At 45.7% G+C, this 22,022-nt stretch overlaps 1 protein-coding gene across 1 annotated transcript in view; it reads right to left on the bottom strand.

The window, feature by feature from the left end:
• Positions 1-22,022, bottom strand: part of LOC122936381 (probable cation-transporting ATPase 13A5) — a 652,597-nt gene that overhangs the window by 543,343 nt on the left and 87,232 nt on the right. The window contains exons 4-6 of the mRNA XM_044292565.1: positions 13,311-13,381; positions 13,145-13,225; positions 11,683-11,752 (exon numbers count right to left, since the gene is read on the bottom strand). Of these exons, the coding sequence (XP_044148500.1) occupies positions 11,683-11,752; positions 13,145-13,225; positions 13,311-13,381 (222 nt within the window). The remainder of the gene's footprint in view (positions 1-11,682; positions 11,753-13,144; positions 13,226-13,310; positions 13,382-22,022) is intronic.

Genomic DNA, 22,022 nt, shown 5'->3' on the forward strand with positions numbered 1-22,022 from the left:
CCCGATCTGGCCGCCATTTTACATTCTGTTTTTTTGCCATTGTAGGGAGAGGTTGCTGTGTGGAGCAGAGACACCAAACGCTAGCTAATAGGGCCACAAAAGTATTTTTAAGGACTGGTATAGATGTGCTATCAATAGGTGTGACATACTGAGGGGTGTGATATACTTATAATATACTTTCTAACATACAAAGTATATTATAGTGCATTTGTATTGTGCAGCAGTTGTGTGCGGTTCTGCTGCGATACTGCAGCTATACGGGGGGACAAACGCTAATGGAACAACTAATTGCAACTGGTGTGCTATACCAGTTGCCCCCAAAAAAATCTGATTGAGGCAGGGGTGTGATATACCTATAATATAATTACTATATAGTGCATTTGTATTGTGCAGCATTTGTGTGCGGTTCTACTGAGATACTGCAGCTATACAGAGGGACAAATGCATTGGAACAACTAATTGCAACTGGAGTGAATTCCGCTGGCGTCATATTCTCTGCATTGTGCAAATGGTAAAAAAAACGCCATGGGAATGCATGTTGGAGGTGGCTGTGGGAGGGAGTGATATTATTTATATGTGACTGAATGTTTAGGGGTAATGCTATTTATATGGGACTGCATGTTAGAGGTGGCTGGGGAGGGGGCTATTTTATTTACATGGGACTCTATGTTAAAGGTGTCTGGGGGTGATGTTATTTACATGGGACTGAATATTGAGGGGGGTGTTATTTACATGGGACTGTATGTTGAAGGAGGCTGGGAGGGGGTGGTGTTATTTATGTGGGACTGTATATTGGAGGGGGCAGGAGAGATGGTGTAATGTTATTATGCCGGCCGTGTGCACCCCGCAACACGGATACAGATCCATTCACTTGAATGGGTCCGCAATTCCGGAGATGCAGAGTTACAGAACGGAACACCGGAAGCACTACGGAGTGCTTCCGTGGTGTTTCTTTCCGTGTTTCCGCACCGCAGAAAAATATGACATGTCATTTTTTTTGCTGTGCGGACATACCACGGACTCATTCAAGTTGAATGGGCCTGGCCCACTGTACGGATGTTGCCGTGCATTGGGGACCACAATTGTGGTCCCCAATGCACGGAACGGCCGCACAACGGCCGTGTGCATGAGGCCTTACATGGGACTGTATATTGGAAGGGGCTGGAGAGATGGTGTGATGGTATTTACATGGGACTCTATGGTGGAGGGGCTGAGGAATTATAATTTCTGAGAACAGGGAATGGAGGAATATAACTACAGGGGGCACTGCAGGGAGCATTATAAATACTGGGCGAGCACTATGACAGTAGGGGGTGATATAAATACTGGGGGCACTGTGGGGGCATTTTAACAGTAGGGGCGATATAAATACATGGACACTTCAGGGTGAGCATTATAACAGTAGGGGGCATTATAAATACTGGGGACATTAGGCATTCTTATTACTACTGGGGGCTCTATAGGAGGGTCTTATAGATCCACATTATTTCTACTAAGAGCACTATGGGGGGCTTAATTATTACTGAGGGGTCTGTAGAGAGCTGTATTACCACTGGGGGAACAATAGGCGGCCTAATTTCTACTGAGGGCTCTGTAAGGGCATTATTAATACTGGAGGGCTGTTCTACTATTGGAGGCAATCTTGGGGAGCACTATCACTGTAGGGGGCAGTATTACTAATGAGGGCATTCTAGAAGGGAATTACTATTGGTGGAACTATGAGGAGCACTATTACTATGGGGGCACTCATTTTCTTTCAGGATAGTATTTGGGGGTATTGGGGGGTACATCGAGCAGCAGGATAACACAGTGGTGACTCCAGGTTGGGAGATGATGGTAGAAATGTGTGGAAGCTAAGATGTTCCTGTTTCACACTGTACAGAGATGAAGCGCGGCTAAGAGAAGTTGTATGGACCAAATGGAGAACATGACGACAGAGAAGATCTACATCAGAGAAGATTATACCTGGGAGGCACTGGATGTGAGTGGTACGTGCTGCTGTATAGCAAGTACAGCAAAATGTCTACAGTGCTAGTATTTTCCGGGGGGGGGGGGGGGTTGGTTGAAGGAGTGCGTTTGGTCGACTAAGAGAATTGGGCCATATGCATTGGGGCTTGGGCCCCAGGTCTTTTAGACCCTAGCAACGCTCCTGTATATAGTGCATTTGTATTGTGCAGCATTTGTGTGCGGTTCTGCTGAGATACCGCAGCTATACAGACAGACAAACGCCATTAGAACAACTAATTGCAACTGGTGTGACATACCAGTTGCCCCCCAAAAAATCTAAAATCTGATTGAGGCAGGAGTGTGATATACCTAGAAAATAATTTCCATATAGTGCATTTTTATTGTGCAGCATTTGTGTGCAGTTCTGCTAAGATACCGCAGCTATACAGAGAGGCAGGGCATTCCGCAGGGGTGGTAGGGGTCGGGCAGGTGCACCAGGCCAGAGCCTAAGTGTGAAGTTGGAGAAGGTGCGTGGAATTATGTCAAAGGTCGCACCAGAGTTGGTTGAGTGGCTCATTCAGACTTCCGCTTCTGCACCCTCCTCATCCTCTGTATCTTCACCCTACTCACTCTCTGCTGTGTGCACCCCCAAAAACACCACCATAGCCCCTCCACTCGAGTCAGAGGAATTATTTTCCAATCAATTCCCAGACTTTACCGATGCGCAGCCATTCTTGGCATGGAGGAGGAAAAGGAGCTAGCAACGGCCGCCGCCCAGCAGTCTGACGACAGTGCCCAGATCAGCCGAAGGAGGGTAGTCCCCGCTGTTGCTGCCTACTCCGATCTCTCATTTGTCAGTGGTGGTGAAGGTGACTATGATGACATGTCGATGGACGTCAAGTGGGTGTCCACAAAAGAGGAAGAGGAGGGGAGTTCAGAGGGAGAGACGGAGCAGCAGATAGGCAGGAAAGGTAGGAGAAGCAGGCAGAACTCGCAGTGCACAGGGGGCAAAAAGCAGACTGCAAATGTATCTGGAGCGAGCCATCCACCATGCACAGTCACATCTTGCACTCCCAGAACGCCAGCACATGGCTCCGCATTGTGGGCTTTTTTTAACTTGTCAGTGTCACCGCCAGTTCTGTGAGAAGGTCTGGGAGACGTTCTTCTCTACCTCTTGTATGAAGTTCTTTGTTTTGGTTTCACTTTGTCATCTCCTTTCCTTCTGCCAGGTGTCACTTATTTAGACTAATCGTCTTCATTTATATTCCCTCCCATACTGCCTCACTTTGCGGTTTATACTACTTCTGGATGAAGCGTTCACTGCTGGAGGCTGCTGCTGTTTGCTCAGATGAGTCTTTTACTTTATTGTGTTTCCTTGCTGGCTTGATTCTAGGTGACCCTGACTCTGTCCGTATTAAGTGCAGGGAGCCGCTGGTCATGTCCCCTCACTATTATAGGGTTTTCAGGTGTCACACAGTCTTAGGTACGTGGGCATGCGATTGTTAAAGGGCATAGTTCACAATATACGTTTGACTGTGGGTGACGTTCATGTTGAGGATATGTCATGTTTTGTCTTAAGCGGATTACCTACTCCTCTAGTGTTGGGGCTACCCTGGCTCACTAAACATAACCAAACCATTGATTGGCAAGCAAGACAAATAAATGGTTGGAGTGAGTTTTGCAGAGAGAATTGCCTCACGGCGTCTCTTTCAGAGGTTACTACCAAGACTGTGCCATCTTTTCTCTCTGAATTTTCGGATGTGTTTTTTCAAGAGTGGTATCCAGGATTTGCCCCCTCACCGGGAGTACGACTGCCCTATTAATCTCATCCCAGGCGCCAAGCTGCTAAAATCACGACTATACAATCTCTCCCAACCTGAAAGAGTCGCTATGCGTACTTATATCTCTTAGAGCCTGAGAAAGGGACTCTTCCGACCCTCAAAGTCACTTGTTGCCGCTGTTTTTTTTTTTTTCGTTAAGAAAAAAGATGCTTCTTTAAGACCTTTTCTGGATTTCAGGGAGCTGAACCGTATCACGATTCATGACCCATATCCGCTTCCTCTGATCCCGGACCTGTTTAACCAGATTGTTGGGGCTAAAGTTTTTTCTAAGTTGGATTTAAGAGGGGCATACAACCTAGTCAGGGAACGGGACGAATGGAAGACGTCCTTCAATACTCTTGAGGGTAATTTCGAGAATTTGGTTATGCCTTTTGGTTTGATGAATGCTCTGGCCGTCTTCCAACATTTTGTGAACAGCATTTTTTATCATTTAATGGGGAAAATTGTACTGGTGTATCTAGATGACATTTTTATTTTTTCTGCTGATTTCAAGACTCATGCTGATTCTGCGGGATAATAAATTGTACGCTAAACTGGAAAAATGTGTGTTTGCGGTTCAGGAGATTCAATTTCTTGGTTTTCCTCTCTCTGCTTCTGGTTTTCGGCTGGACCCTGAGAAGGTCCGCGCTGTGCTTGATTGGGAGCTTCATGAAAATCAGAAGGCGCTGATGCGTTTTGGGGGTTTTGACAATTATTACAGAAAGTTAATTTTGAATTATTCCTCTGTTGTTAAGCCACTCACTGATATGACTAAAAAGGGAGTAAATTTTTCCTCGTGGTCGGTAGATGCGCTTAAAGCCTTTTCTAGTATTAAAGAGAGTGTTGCTTTCACTCCCATTTTGGTACAACCTGATGTCTCTCTACCTTTTATTGTTGAGGTGGATGCTTCTGAGGTGGGTGCAGTCTTATCTCAGGGTCCCTCTCCTGCCAAATGGCGACCGTGTGCCTTTTGTTGAAGGAAACTCTCCTCTGCAGAGAGAAATTACGATGTGGGAGATAGGGATAGTTGTTGGCCATCAAATTAGCTTTTGAGGAATGGTGCCATTGGTTAGAGGGAGCCAGACACCCTATTACCGTGTTTACCGACCATAAGAATCTGGCCTACTTGGAATCGGCCAAGTGTCTGAACCCGAGACAGGCCAGATGGTCTTTGTTCTTTTCTAGGTTTAATTTTGTTATTACGTTTCACCCTGGGGTTAAAAATGTGAAGGCGGATGCCATGTCACGTTGTTTTCCGGGAGGGGGGAACTTTGAAGACCCAGGTCCCATTTTGGCTGAAGGGGTGGTCATCTCTGCTCTTTATCCTGATTTGGAGGCAGAGTTTCATGAAGCCCAGGCAGAGGCTCCTGATCTTTGTCCTCCTGGGAGGTTGTTTGTGCCTCTCGAGTTACGACACAAGGTTTTTAAGGAGCATCACAATACTGTCCTTGCTGGGCACCCGGGGAGTAGAGCCACAGTGGATCTCATTGCTCGGAGATTCTGGTGGCCAGCTCTTCGTAAGATGGTTGAGGGTTTTGTGGCAGCCTGCGAGACCTGCGCTCGTGCCAAGGTCCCTCATTCACGGCCATCGGGCTCTCTCCTTCCGTTACCCATTCCTTCCCGTCCTTGGACGCATGTGTCCATGGACTTCATTACGGACCTGCCTCGTTCCTTGGAAGACTGTGATTCTGGTGGTAGTAGACCGATTTAGCAAAATGGCACATTTCATTCCCTTTCCTGGGTTACCCAGTGCTAAGACGCTGGCGCAAGCGTTTGTTGATCACATTGTTAAATTGCATGTTTTTCTTCAGACATCGTTTCTGATAGGGGCACACAATTTGTTTCCAGATTCTGGAAGGCCTTCTGTTCTCGCTTGGTGGTTTGGTTGTCATTCTCTTCTGCTTTTCACCTGCATTCAAATGGTCAGACCAAATGCATCAATCAGAATCTGGAGACATATCTGCGCTGTTTTGTGGTGGAGAATCAGGAGGATTGGTATTCTTTTTTGTCCCTTGCTGAGTTTGCTTTAAATAACCGTCGCCAGGAGTCCTCTGATAAGTCACCATTTTTTGGTGCATATGGGTTTCATCCACAGTTTGGAGAGGGGTCTTCTGATTTACCTGATGAGGAGAGATTTTCCTCGTCTTTGTCATTTATTTGGCAAAAGATTCAGGGTAATCTGAAGAGGATGAGTGAGAGATATAAGCGTGTGGCAGATAAGAGACGTGTGCCTGGTCCTGACCTGAATGTAGGTGATCTGGTGTGGTTGTCTACAAAGAATATCAAACTGAAGGTTCCCTCCTGTAAGTTGGGTCCTAAGTTTATTGGGCCTTACAAGATCTGCTCCGTCATCAATCCTGTTGCCTTCCGTCTTGATCTTCCTCAGGCTTGGAAGATCCATAATGTTTTTCACAAGTCCCTATTAAAACCTTATGTCCAACCCACTGTACCCTCCTCTTTGCCTCCTCCTCCGATTTCTGTGGATGGTAATCTAGAATTTTGGGTCTCTAGGATTGTGGATTCTCGCATTATCCGCGGTTCTCTTCAGTACCTCGCTCATTGGGAGGGTTATGGTCCTGAGGAGAGGATGTGGGTCCCAGTGGCGGACATTAAGGCCACTCGTCTCATCGGGGCTTTCCATTGGTCTCATCCTGAGAAGGTGGGCTCTGAGTGTCCGGAGTCCACCCGTAGAGGGAGGGGTACTGTCACCGCCAGTTCTGTGAGAAGGTCTGGCAGACATTCTTCTCTACCCCTATGATGTTCTTTGTTTTGGTTTCACTTTGTCATCTCCTTTCCTTCTGCCAGGTGTCACTTATTTAGACTAATCGTCTTCCTTTATATTCCCTCCCATACTGCCTAAGTTTGCAGTTTATACTACTTCCTGGATGAAGTGTTAACTACTGGAGGCTGCTGCTGCTATTTGCTCAGATAAGTCTTTTACTTTTTTGTGTATCCTTGCTGACTTGATTCTTGGTGACCCTGACTCTATCCATATTAAGTGCAGGGAGCCGGTGGTCATGTCTCCTCACTATTATAGGGTTTTCAGGTGTCACACAGTCTTAGGTACGTGGGCATGCAATTGTCTACCATTGAGACCCTTGCATGTGCATAGCAGTCAGGTAGAGCTCTTAGGGTTTTATAGGGCTCACCTATATGCTCCTTAGTTTGGGATCAAGCCAGTTGGCCATTTATTTATAAGTTCCAGCTATCTGCAACTTCACCCGTGACAGTCAGCTGCTGATTATAGTTTTGCCATCTGCAGCCTGTGCTATCAACACATTATTCGCGGTAAGCCCAACAATCACCTAGGGATGACCGCCTTAAGAAGGCACCTGGCCTCCCATCACCGAGCCCAGTGGGAGCAACACCGTCAGAACCCACAAAGCCAGACTCCTGTTGCTCCACATCCTGCCTCTTCTGCTTCTCCTTCTCCTCTCTCCTCCCATTTGTCCTTCACTCCACCTTCCACTGTGCCGTTGTCGCGTTCATCTGGCACAAGGCAGGCTTCCGTGGCCAAATGTTGGTGCATAAATCATGACGCCGGATAATCCTCTTGCCTAACGGCTGACTGCTACTCTTGCCCAACTACTGCCATATAAATTGGTGGTCTCGGAGGCCTTTATAAAATTTGTGGCCATTGGCACACCGCAATGGAAGGTCCCTGGAAGGAAATATTTATCTCAGAAGATGTATCTTGGCACAGTGTCGGTGCCAAGATAAATCTGACCACAGACACGTGGTTTAGCAAACACGGGCAGGAAAGGTACATAACTTTTACTGCCCAATGGGTGAATCTTATGACGGCCGTCAAGCATGCAACCTGTGGCACCCGTGTGGATTTGGTGTTACCGCCACGGCTTGCAAGCTGGTCTACCTCTTCTTCTTCTCCTCCTACTCGATCTTCCGTCTCCTCCTTGGCTGACTCCTCCTTTTCCACTGCTACCGACTCTTCTACTGCACCCACAAGCTCCCCAGACCTATTTGACGTGCCAGGTGAGACGTTGCCATGCTGTGCTGCGGTTGTTGTGCCTGAAAGCCAAGAGCCACAGCGGTCCTGCACTGCTTTCAGCTCCGCGGTCACAGGCTGATCAGTGGCTAACCCTGCTCAATTTGAAATTTGGTAAAGTGGTGTGCGACAACAGTGCCAATCTGCTGTGCCAAGCATGGCACACGTCCTGAACTTAGTCGTGCAGCGATTTGTTGCCAAATACCCCAGGGTCCAGGACATCTTGCGGCAGGCCAGGAAAATCTCTAGCCATTTTAGAAGATCTTACACAGCCAAGGCTTACCTTGCTGATGCTCAGCGGCGACACCACCTGCCCATCAGACGTCTGATTTGTGACTGCCCGACGCGCTGGAACTCCACCTTGTATATGATTGATAGGCTTCTCCAGCAGAAATGTGCCATTAACAAATTACTGTACGAACTCTGTGGAAGGACAGGTTCTGGGGAGCTTGTTTTTTTTTTTCACCGCCCCATTGGCTGCTCATGTGCGATGCATGCAGACTTCTGCAGCAATTTGATGAAATCACCAAACTGGTCAGTCACAGCCAGGGCACCATCAGCGACATTGTACCTGACGCCTTCTTTCTGGAGCGTGCATTGCGTCATGTCATTGATCAAGCCGTCGAGGAGCAGAAGCAGGAAAATGAGGAATTCACAATGCTGGGCTACTCAATCAGAGACAAGTCAGCAGGAGTCTGAAGAGGAGTCAGAGGATGGTGCCTGGGGGGAGGAGGAGAAGGAGGAGCAAGAAGATAAGGCTTTAAACTTTTCTGAGATCTCTGGTGTTGTCCGTGATTGGGTGGAGGAGACTGAGAATGACATTCTCCTGGGCGATGAGCAGGAGCCAGGCCCTCCACCACTTCCAACTTAGTGCAAATCGGGGCTTTCATTCTCCAGTGTTTGAAGAGGGACCCCTGTATAAAAAGCATAAAGGGCAAGGACTAGTGCTGGGTGGCAATGTACTTAGACCCCTGGTACAAACACAAAATGGCAGACATGTTACCAGCATCATAGAGGACTGTCAGAATGCAGCATTTCCAGGCCTTGCTTTGAGAGATGCTGAATTCTGCTGTTACGGGCGCTGGCAGAAGAATTTTCACCCACGGAGAAACAGTTTTGAGTACCAATTCTACAGCGCATGCAAGAAGAGGGTGGTTTGAAGATGTGTTGGTCACTTCGAATATAAGACCTTTCTTGCAGCAAACCAATCAACAGCCGCCCTCCGGATCCATCCTCAGGGAGCACCTAGACCAACAGGTGTCCGACTACGTCGGGTTAACGGCTGATGTGGACGCTCTGAGAAGCGAGGAACCCCTTGACTACTGGGTGTGCAGTCTTGAACTGTGGCCAGAGCTGGCACAATTTGCCATGGAACTATTGGCTTGCCCCTCGTTGAGTGTCCTGTCCAATAGGGCGTTCAGCGCAGCAGGGGGGATTGTGACTGATAAGCACACTCGCCTAGTTCACGACAGTGTGGACTAACTCACATTTCTAAAAATGAATGAGGCATGTATCTCGGAGGAATTCAACACCTGTAACAACCACGTTTAATTGAATTTCCTCATGACAGCCCACAAATATCCGTCACCACCCAGAACAAATAATGGTCCCTGTGAATGCTGTCCGGTGAGTGCCTAATGTTTGGGACCTCTGAGGAATTCAACACCTGTGAAAACCACGTGTTATTGAATTTCAACTATTATCATTAGTTTTTTTTTTTCAAGAGGGGGGATTTCGTTAGCCATGTTTTTAATCCAATTTATATATATATATATATATATATATATATATATATATATATATATATATTTGACATCTACACTATTTGTACTGGCCTGCAGTAAAATTGATATATAATGACCGTCTAATATACCTCCAGCCACATAATTACTACTTTTCTGTCCGGTGAATGCCTAATGTTTGGGACCTGTACTACACTGGCCTGCAGTAAAATTGATATTGAATAGCTGTCTAATATACCTCCAGTCACATAATCACTTTTTCATGTACGGTGAATGCATAATTTTTGGGGCCTGTATTCTAACTGGCCAACAGTAAAATTGTTATACATTGACCGCCTAATTTACCTCCAGCCACATTATCAATTGTGATTTTCTGTACGGTGAATGAATAATTTTTGGGGCCTGTAGTCCACTGGCCTGCTGTAAAATTGATATCCATTGACCGTCTAATATACTTCCGGCCACATAATCACTTGATCTTTTATGTACGGTGAATGCATAATTTTTTGCGGCCTGTAGTCTAACTGGCCAACAGTAAAATTGTTATACGGTGACCGCCTAATGTACCTCCATCCACATTATCAATTGTGCTTTTCTGTCCAGTGAATGCCTAAGGTTTGGGGCCTGAACTACACTGGCCTGCAGTAAAATCGATATTGAAAGACCTTCTAATATACCTTCAGCCACACAATTACTTGTTCTTTTCTGTCCGGTGAATGCCTAATGTTTGGGACCTCAGAGGAATTCAACACCTGTGATGACCACGTGTTATCGAATTTCAACTATTATTATTTGGGGTTTCTTCAAGAAGGAGGATTTTGTTAGCCATTTTTAATCCAATTTTATATTTTTTGTTCTTATAAACATATGTATTTCACATCTATTTGTACTGGCCTGCAGTAAAATTTATATCCAATGACCGTCTAATATACCACCAGCCACATAATTACTTGTCCTTTTCTGACTGGTGAATGCCTAATGTTTGGGGCCTGTACTCCACTGGCCTGCATTAAAATTGATATCCATTGACTGTCTAATATACCTCCAGCCACATAATCACTTGATCATTTATGTATGGTGAATGCATAATTTTTGGGGCCTGTAATCTAACTGGCCAACAGTAAAACTGTTATACAGTGACCGCCTAATTTACCTCCAGCCACATTATCAATTTTTTTTTTTTTTAAGGTGAATGAATAATTTTTGGGGCCTGTAGTCCACTGGCCTGCAGTAAAATTTATATCTAATGACCGTCTAATATACCTCCAGCCACATAATTACTTGTTCTTTTCTGTCCGGTGAATGTCTAATGTTTGGGGCCTGTACTCCAGTGGCCTACATTAACATTTGTATCCATTGACCGCATAATGTACCTCGAGCCACATAATCACAATTTCTTTTATGTTAGGTGAATGCCTAATTTTTAAGGACCGTACTCCTATGGTCTAAAATAAAATGAAAACTCTAGGCTCCAGCATGGCACATTTATGAGAATTTACCTTTAAGACGCATAAAAATGGCCCCTGATTAAAATACATATGTTTTGGGGGGGATTTTGGCCATTGATCCCCCTGTGGTATGTCACTGTCCATGTTGTGGGACGATTTGTGCACTTTTTGTAAGTATTTGGTGGCAAATATGACCTGAAGGTTTTTCAGGTTTGCCTGCCAGTGAATGGGGCCCGCCGCAAACTTGCGATTTGCGAACATTTGATCGCGTTCGCGAATCATCCTGGCTGATGTTCATCCATCACTATGGAGAAGAAAACTAAAGAAAATGTCTACAATCAGAGAAGACGTGAGACACTGGATGTTACTGCACTGTAATGATTATATAGTCAGTAATGTGGCCTACAGTATGTACAACTAGTATCTACCACTGCAGTGCAGCATCATGCAATACCTTACCATAGTTCATATTTTAAAAAAAAATTATATTATATTGAGTATCAGCATTGCAAGTGATAAAAAATAAACCTTGGAGACCAACTATGATTCTTTGTAGTGAAGATGCAGATGACGTTAAATAGTAAAAGGCTCAATTAAACCTTTAGTCGTGTTGTTACCAAAGACATACAATACTTCATTATTACTGGACTACATTTCATGCAAAGATAATTTTATATGACATATGCTGAAGAGGGATGCATTCTATTGGAAAATCTTACCTCCTTAAATAGTAACTTCCATATTGGGGTTATTTCTACTTCAGTTGTATTTGGCCCACACAACTTTTGTCTGGAATTACAATATAAAATAAAATAAAAATATCAAAGGGGTTTACTTTTACTGAGCTAATCACAGCCTATCCTCACCCACACCCCCACTGATCAGCTGTTTTGGGAAGCTACTAGCACCAGGTTCTGTACAATGTGTAGTGGCCATGGCGGGGTACAGCAGCCTAGTTAAAGATGGTATTTTACACATCAGGCAGTAAGCTGTTAGATGTATCCTGATGTATAATAAAAGTGTCAGGTTAATTTATGATCTGCTAGCTCTCTGTGGTGTTGCAGATCACTGTGACTGGTATTAGACAGCTGTGTTCACAATCAGTACACCGCAGACCAATCAAAGAGTTATACTAACTAGAGTTAAATTAAATTGTATTTCCCTAATCCATTTGATCGAAAAAAAGAGGCCGCCCTGGCCAACTTACTGGAAGATCCATAGCGAAATCTCGCATCGCGCGTGTCGGCCAGCATGGTGACGACATACATCACCGCACACCCGATTTCGCTCAGGATCTTCCAGCAAGGTGGCCTCTTCGTGATAAAAATTATGAGGTACTCATGATTTTATTTTATTTTTTAGATTTACCTCCATTTCAGAGACAATTGATTCATTACCACGAACCATGAATAAATTCGGCTTTGCGGCAAATCAAATTTTTTGTGAACTTTGATTAGCTCAACACTAGCGTGTAATCCAGAGTGTGATAGTGTCAAAGGGAAATTGGAGGGTGGTGGAAACACGTATGAGTTTAACCACATCATTACCAGAGTATTTACTCCACTTCCTTAACTGGCCAATTTTTATGTTAGCAATAGGCCTTTCTAACTGCAAATAACTATTTAGGCGAGAGATATATTTTAAATATATATATATATATATATATATATATATATATATATATTTAAGGAATAATTGTGAAAATTATGAAAAATTGTATATGTTTCCTTTCTTATCATATTTTTTTCTGCTACAAAAGATTTAATGAACTTCTAAAACAATTCCTGTATGCTTGTACTGTGAAAACGGTATTTTTGCAATTTAGCTACTGATATAAGTGGATCACATTATAGATTTTGATTATAGTCTTTAGATTATAGGTTATAGTCTTTTTTTCTATTGTTTGTTCTAAGGCACCATCCTGCCAGAACTGTTATTTTTCTAATGCTGAACCCCTCCCCCTTCCAGTGTATTCACCTTGGGGAAATGTGGGCATTTAAAGCATTTTTCTCTTCATTTTTTTTTGTAAAGGTGAATGGAATTAGGTGGAGAAACTTTTCATAATTGTAGCATCAATTTCTGTACATTTTTACATTTTTAATAAGTTTTGACCTTTAGGCTTTTAATGTCATATCAACATATGGGAAAAGTAGTACAAATTACTCATAGAAACATTGGTACCTGGATTTTTGTTCTTCACTGCTTAAACCCAGTCCATACTTTGTATGTATGTCAGAACATGAGTGATTCTCTTCCAAAACCCTTAAAATAGAAATATATACATATTATACATTCCAAACGAGTAATAATGAAATATAACAAAGGTACAGTAGTATACAACTCTCACCCAATTTTCTGAAACATGCTTTCTGATGGATTCCACACATAGCGAGTCTTCTGTACACTGATGTATCGTACCTATGAATTAATTTCCAAATGGTTTACAAAGCTACCAAAAAAACTGAATTGGACTCATATAAATAAAAATAAAAAATATAGTTGATATACTGTGGTCATACATTTTTGTTACAAGGGATATGAATGCGAAAAGGAATACAAAACATTGTTTGTGTGGAGGGGAGGGGGTCCCCAGTACACAGATACAGTTAAATACTATGGAGGAGGAAGGAGCTACCCACTCCATGCTCCACCATATTCAATTACAGGCCACAGCCCATTTGGGAACTCAAAACAGGCTGATGCAATGCACTGACGTTATTGTGCCTGTCAAAGCCACACTACAAACAGAACAGGCCACAAGCCAGAAGGGGACTTACCCGGAGGTGCATTTTTCATTGTATGAACGAGGTTAGATCAGTATTTATTTAACTATTTTTCAGGGATATTTTTACTGTTTGTGAGGCACTGTCACTGTGCAAGGGTAGTGAGAAGGCGCTATTACTGTGTTGTGATGCACTAAAGGGGTGCTATTACTGTAAAGAGAGCAGTAATGTGGCACTGTCTTTGTCCAGGGGCAGTAAAAGGGATGTGTTGGGACACTGTTACCTGGTGTGGTCTCAAACAGGGCACTGTTAGTGTGTGGAGGCACGAAGGGGACACTATTACTTTGTTAAAGCTGCTAAGGGTACACTATAATGTTGTGGGTAGGGATGAGCGAACCCGAACTGTATAGTTTGGGTTTGTACCGAATTTTGGGGTGTCCATGACACGGACCCGGACCCGGACATTATCGTAAAAGTCCGGGTTCGGGTTCGGTGTTCGGCGCTTTCTTGGCGCTTTTTGAAAGGCTGCAAAGCAGCCAATCAACAAGCGTCATACTACTTGCCCCAAGAGGCTATCACAGCCATGCCTACTATTGGCATGGCTGTGATTGGCCAGTGCAGCATGTGACCCAGCCTCTATTTAAGCTGGAGTCACGTATCGCCGCCCATCACTCTGCTCTGATCAGTGTAGGGAGAGGTTGCAGCTGCGACGTTAGGGCGAGATTAGGCAGTGATTAACTCCTCCAAAAGACTTCATTCAGTGATCGATCTGCAGCTGTGGATGATTGAACTGCTGCTATTCAATTGCTCACTGTTTTTAGGCTGCCCAGAGCGTTTTTCATTCACTTTTTTCTGGGGTGATCGGCGGCCACTTTGTGTCTTGTGGTGCGCCAGCACAAGCTGCCACCAAGTATATTTAACCCTCAATAGTGTGGTTGTTTTTTGGCTATATCCTACATCAGGGTGAAGCTGTCACACCAAGTGCATTTAACCATCAATAGTGTGGTTATTTTTTGGCCATATACTACATCAGGGGCTAGCTGTCACCAAGTGCATTTAACCCTCAATAGTGTGGCTGTTTTTTGGCTATATCCTACATCAGGGTGAAGCTGTCACACCAAGTGCATTTAACCATCAATAGTGTGGTTATTTTTTGGCCATATACTACATCAGGGGCAAGCTGTCACAAAGTGCATTTAACCCTCAATAGTGTGGTTGTTTTTTGGCTATATCCTACATCAGGGTCAAGCTGTCACACCAAGTGCATTTAACCATCAATAGTGTGGTTATTTTTTGCCCATATCCCAGTCTCATTCTGATTGTAAACATATACCTGTCACCCAGCGCCTAAATATTAGGCCTCAAATTTATAGTCAGCTAAATCTGTGGTTATTGCTGTGGCTGGGCAAGTTATTTAGTGTCCGTCAAAGCACAGTTTTTGTTCTGGGTTGAAATACAATTCCCAATTTAGCAATTCTTTAAATTAGTGGTTTCTGCTGTATCAGGCCTACTTTAATTACATCCCTAAAAGGGTATATTAGATTCAAGGTGCAGATAGAGTCATTCTCAATAACATCACACACACGCTACTGTGCATATCCCAGTCTAATTCTGTCTGTAAACGTATACCTGTCACCCAGCACCTAAATAATAGACCTCAAATTTATATTCATCCAAATCTGTCATTATTGCTGTAGCTGGTCAAGTTATTTAGTGTCCGTCAAAGCACAGTTTTTGTTCTGGGTTGAAATACAATTCCCAATTTTGCAATTTCATAATTTAGTGGTTTCAGCTGTATCAGACCTACTTTAAATCTATCCCTAAAAGAGTATATAAGATTCAAGGTGCACATAGGGTCATTCTCAATAACTTCACACACAAGCTACTGTGCATATCCCAGTCTAATTCTGTCTGTAAACGTATACCTGTCACCCAGCGCCTAAATAATAGGCCTCAAATTTATAGTCAGCTAAATCTGTGGTTACTGCTGTGCCTGTATTAGTGTAATACGGTACCTAAATAGATAGCAAGATAGTGTTAGGTGTCTGTGAAAAAAGGCCTGAATTTGAATTCAATACATTGGGCCAAATATTTTTGTTTTTGTGGTGAACGATAACAATGAGGAAAACATCTAGTAGCGGACGCGGACATGGTCATGGTGGTGTTAGTGGACCCTCTGGTGCTGGGAGAGGAAGTGGCCGTTCTGCCACAGCCACACGTCCTAGTGTACCAAATACTTCAGGTCCCAGTAGCCGCCATAATTTACAGCGATATTTGGTGGAGCCCAATGCCGTTCTAAGGATGGTAAGGCCTGAGCAGGTACAGGCATTAGTCAATTGGGTGGCCGACAGTGGATCCAGCACGTTCACATTATCTTCCACCCAGTCTTCTGCAGAAAGCGCACAGATGGCGCATGAAAACCAATCCCATCAGTCTGTCACATCACCCCCATGCATACCAGGGAAACTGTCTGAGCCTCAAGTTATGCAGCAGTCTCTTATGCTGTTTGAAGACTCCACTGGCAGGGTTTTCCAAGGGCATCCACCTAGCCCTTCCCCAGCGGTGGAAGACATAGAATGCACTGACGCACAACCACTTATGTTTCCTGATGATGAGGACATGGGAATACCACCTCAGTATGTCTCTGATGATGACGAAACACAGGTGCCAACTGCTGCGTCTTTCTGCAGTGTGCAGACTGAACAGGAGGTCAGGAATCAAGACTGGGTGGAAGACGATGCAGGGGACGATGAGGTCCTAGACCCCACATGGAATGAAGGTCGTGCCACTGACTTTCACAGTTTGGAGGAAGAGGCAGTGGTGAGACCGAGCCAACAGCGTAGCAAAAGAGGGAGCAGTGGGCAAAAGCAGAACACCCGCCGCCAAGAGACTCCGCCTGCTACTGACCGCCGCCATCTGGGACGGAGCACCCCAAAGGCAGCTTCAAGGAGTTCCCTGGCATGGCACTTCTTCAAACAATGTGCTGACGACAAGACCCGAGTGGTTTGCACGCTGTGCCATCAGAGCCTGAAGCGAGGCATTAACGTTCTGAACCTTAGCACAACCTGCATGACCAGGCACCTGCATGCAAAGCATGAACTGCAGTGGAGTAAACACCTAAAAATAAGGAAGTCACTCAGGCTCCCCCTGCTACCTCTTCTGCTGCTGCCGCCTCGGCCTCTTCTGCTGCTGCCACCTCGGCCTCTTCCTCCGCCTCTGGAGGAACGTTGGCACCTGCCGCCCAGCAAACAGGGGATGTACCACCAACACCACCACCTCCGTCGCCAAGCATCTCAACCATGTCACACGGCAGCGTTCAGCTCTCCATCTCACAAACATTTGAGAGAAAGCGTAAATTCCCACCTAGCCACCCTCGATCCCTGGCCCTGAATGCCAGCATTTCTAAACTACTGGCCTATGAAATGCTGTCATTTAGGCTGGTGGACACAGACAGCTTCAAACAGCTCATGTCGCTTGCTGTCCCACAGTATGTTGTTCCCAGCCGGCACTACTTCTCCAAGAGAGCCGTGCCTTCCCTGCACAACCAAGTATCCGATAAAATCAAGTGTGCACTGCGCAACGCCATCTGTGGCAAGGTCCAACTAACCACAGATACGTGGACCAGTAAGCACGGCCAGGGACGCTATATCTCCCTAACTGCACACTGGGTAAATGTAGTGGCAGCTGGGCCCCAGGCGGAGAGCTGTTTGGCGCACGTCCTTCCGCCGCCAAGGATCGCAGGGCAACATTCTTTGCCTCCTGTTGCCACCTCCTCCTATTCAGCTTCCTCCTCTTCTTCTTCCACCTGCTCATCCAGTCAGCCACACATCTTCACCACCAACTTCAGCACAGCCCGAGGTAAACGTCAGCAGGCCATTCTGAAACTCATATGTTTTGGGGGACAGGCCCCACACCGCACAGGAGTTGTGGCGGGGTATAGAACAACAGACCGTCGAGTGGTTGCTGCCGGTGAGCCTCAAGCCCGGCATGGTGGTGTGCGATAATGGGCGAAATCTCGTTGCAGCTCTGGGACTAGCCGGTTTGACGCACATCCCTTGCTTGGCGCATGTGCTGAATTTGGTGGTGCAGAAGTTCATTCACAACTACCCCGACATGTCAGAGCTGCTGCATAAAGTGCGGGCCGTCTGTTCACACTTCCGGCGTTCACATCCTGCCGCTGCTCGCCTGTCTGCGCTACAGCATAACTTCGGCCTTCCCGCTCACCGCCTCATATACGACGTGCCCACCAGGTGGAACTCCACCTTGCACATGCTGGACAGACTGTGCGAGCAGCAGCAGGCCATAGTGGAGTTTCAGCTGCAGCACGCACGGGTCAGTCGCACTGCGGAACAGCACCACTTCACCACCAATGACTGGGCCTCCATGCGAGACCTGTGTGCTCTGTTGCGCTGTTTCGAGTTCTCCACCAACATGGCCAGTGGCGATGACGCCGTTATCAGCGTTACAATACCACTTCTATGTCTCCTTGAGAAAACACTTAGGGCGATAATGGAAGAGGAGGTGGCCCAGGAGGAGGAGGAAGAGGGATCATTTTTAGCACTTTCAGGCCAGTCTCTTCGAAGTGACTCAGAGGGAGTTTTTTTGCAACAGCAGAGGCCATGTACAAATGTGGCCAGCCAGGGCCCACTACTGGAGGACGAGAAGGAAGAGGATGAGGAGGAGGTGGAGGAGGATGAGGATGAAGCATGGTCACAGCGGGGTGGCACCCAACGCAGCTCGGGCCCATCACTGGTGCGTGGCTGGGGGGAAACGCAGGATGATGACGATACGCCTCCCACAGAGGACAGCTTGTCCTTACCCCTGGGCAGCCTGGCACACATGAGCGACTACATGCTGCAGTGCCTGTGCAACGACAGCAGAGTTGCCCACATTTTAACGTGTGCGGACTACTGGGTTGCCTCCCTGCTGGATCCACGGTACAAAGACCATGTGCTCACCTTACTTCCTTCACTGGAGCGTGATAGGAAGATGCGCGAGTACAAGCGCACGTTGGTAGACGCGCTACTGAGAGCATTCCCAAATGTCACAGGGGAACAAGTAGAAGCCCAAGGCCAAGGCAGAGGAGGAGCAAGAGGTCGCCAAGGCAGATGTGTCACGGCCAGCTCCTCTGAGGGCAGGGTTAGCATGGCAGAGATGTGAAAAAGTTTGGTCAACACGCCACAGCTAACTGCACCACCACCTGATATGCAACGTTTTAGCAGGAGGCAACATTTCACTAATATGGTGGAACAGTACGTGTGCACACCCTTCCACGTACTGACTGATGGTTCGGCCCCATTCAACTTCTGGGTCTCTAAATTGTTCACGTGGCCAGAGCTAGTCTTTTATGCCTTGGAGGTGCTGGCCTGCCCGGCGGCCAGCGTTTTGTCTGAACGTGTATTCAGCACGGCAGGGGGCGTCATTACAGACAAACGCAGCCGCCTGTCTACAGCCAATGTGGACAATCTAACGTTCATAAAAATGAACCAGGCATGGATCCCACAGGACCTGTCCATCCCTTGTGCAGATTGGACATTAACTACCTCCCCTTAACCATATATTATTGTACTCCAGGGCACTTCCTCATTCAATCAAATTTTTATTTTCATTTTACCATTATATTGCGAGGCAACCCAAAGTTGAATGAACCTCTCCTCTGTCTGGGTGCCGGGGCCTAAATATATGCCAATGGACTGTTGGGTGATGTGAAGTCTGATTCTCTGCTATGACATGTAGACTGATTCTCTGCTGACATGAAGCCAGATTCTCTGTTACGGGACCTCTCTCCTCTGCCTGGGTGCCTGGGCTTAAATATATGACAATGGACTGTTACAGTGGTGGCTGACGTGAAGCCTGATTCTCTGCTATGACACGCAGACTGATTCTCTGCTGACATGAAGCCAGATTCTCTGTTACGGGACCTCTCTCCTCTGCCTGAGCCTAAATATATGCCAATGGACTGTTCCAATGTTGGGTGACGTGAAGCCTGATTCTCTGCTATGACATGCAAACTGATACTCTGCTGACATAAAGCCAGATTCTCTGTTACGGGACCTCTCTCCTCTGCCTGGGTGCCTGGGCCTAAATATATGCCAATGGACTGTTCCAATGTTGGGTGACGTGAAGCCTGATTCTCTGCTATGACATGCAGACTGATTCTCTGCTGACATGAAGCCAGATTCTCTGTTACGGGACCTCTCTCCTCTGCCTGGGTGCCTGGGCCTAAATATATGACAATGGACTGTTACAGTGGTGGCTGACGTGAAGCCTGATTCTCTGCTATGACATGCAACGGATTCTCTGCTGACATGAAGCCAGATTCTCTGTTACGGGACCTCTCTCCTCTGCCTGGGTGCCTGGGCCTAAATATCTGACAATGGACTGTTACAGTGGTGGCTGACGTGAAGCCTGATTCTCTGCTATGACATGCAACGGATTCTCTGCTGACATGAAGCCAGATTCTCTGTTACGGGACCTCTCTCCTCTGCCTGGGTGCCTGGGCCTAAATATCTGACAATGGACTGTTACAGTGGTGGCTGACGTGAAGCCTGATTATCTGCTATGACATGCAGACTGATTCTCTGCTGACATGAAGCCAGATTCTCTGTTACGGGACCTCTCTCCTCTGCCTGGGTGCCTGGGCCTAAATATATGCAAATGGACTGTTCCAATGTTGGGTAACGTGAAGCCTGATTCTCTGCTATGACATGCAGACTGATTCTCTGCTGACATGAAGCCAGATTCTCTGTTACGGGACCTCTCTCCTCTGCCTGGGTGCCTAGGCCTAAATATATGACAATGGACTGTTCCAATGTTGGGTGACGTGAAGCCTGATTCTCTGCTATGACATGCAGACTGGTTCTCTGCTGACATGAAGCCAGATTCTCTGTTACGGGACCTCTCTCCTCTGCCTGGGTGCCTGGGCCTAAATATATGCCAATGGACTGTTCCAATGTTGGGTAACGTGAAGCCTGATTCTGTGCTACGACATGCAGACTGATTCTCTGCTGACATGAAGCCAGATTCTCTGTTACGGGACCTCTCTCCTCTGCCTGGGTGCCTGGGCCTAAATATATGACAATGGACTGTTACAGTGGTGGGTGACATGAAGCCAGATTTTCTGCTATGGGACCTCTCTCCAATTGATATTGGTTAATTTTTATTTATTTTTATTTTTATTCTGCCTTTGTTGCTGCCTTTTGCAGCCCTCTAGCTCTTTCCTGGGCTGTTTTGCAGCCTTTTTAGTGCCGAAACGTTTGGGTCCCCATTGACTTCAATGGGGTTCGGGACGAAGTTCGGGTCAGGTTCGGATCCCGAACCCGAACATTTCTGGGAAGTTCGGCCGAACTTCTCGAACCCGAACATCACGGTGTTCGCTCAACTCTACTAGTGTTCTTTAGCCCAAACAAGTCTCTTCTGCTTGTTGCCTGTCCTTAGCAGTGGTTTCCTAGCAGATATTCTACCATGAATGCCTGATTCACACAGTCTCCTCTTAACAGTTGTTCTAGAGATGTGTCTGCTGCTAGATTTCTGTGTGGCATTGACCTGGTCTCTAATCTGAGCTGCTGTTAACCTGCGATTTCTGAGTCTGGTGACTCGGATAAACTTATCCTCTGCACCAGAGGTGACTCTTGGTCTTCCTTTCCTGGGGCGGTCCGCATGTGAGCCAGTTTTTCTGAAGAGCTTGATGGTTTTTGTGACTGCACTTGGGGGCACTTTCAAAGTTCTCCCAATTTTTCAGACTGACTGACCTTCATTTCTTAAAGTAATGATTGATGGCCACTCATTTTTCTTTACTTAGCTGCTTTTTTCTTGCCATAATACAAATTCTAACAGTCAATTCTATTGGACTATCAGCTGTGTATCCACCTGACTTCTCCACAAGGCAACTGATGGTCCCAACCCCATTTATAAGGCAAGAAATAGCACTTATTAAACCTGACAGGGCACACCTGTGAAGTGAAAACCATTTCAGGTTACTACCTCTTGAAGCTCAACAAAAGAATGCCAAGAGTGTGCAAAGCAGTAATCAAAGCAAAAGGTGGCTACTTTGAAGAACCTAGAATATGACATATTTTCAGTTGTTTCACACTTTTTTGTTATGTATATAATTCCACATGTGTTAATTCATAGTTTTGATGCCTTCAGTGTGAATCTACAATTTTCATAGTCATAAAAATAAAGAAAACTCTTTGAATGAGAAGGTGTGTCCAAACTTTTGGTCTGTACTGTATATATATATATATATATATATATATATATATTATTTTTTTAACAAGCTATTCATCTGGCTTATCTTGGAATATTTTAGCCAACAGGAAATATATGGAAGGACA

This window comes from Bufo gargarizans, chromosome 4, assembly GCF_014858855.1.
Source record: "Bufo gargarizans isolate SCDJY-AF-19 chromosome 4, ASM1485885v1, whole genome shotgun sequence".
NCBI classification, from domain to species: Eukaryota; Metazoa; Chordata; class Amphibia; order Anura; family Bufonidae; genus Bufo; species Bufo gargarizans.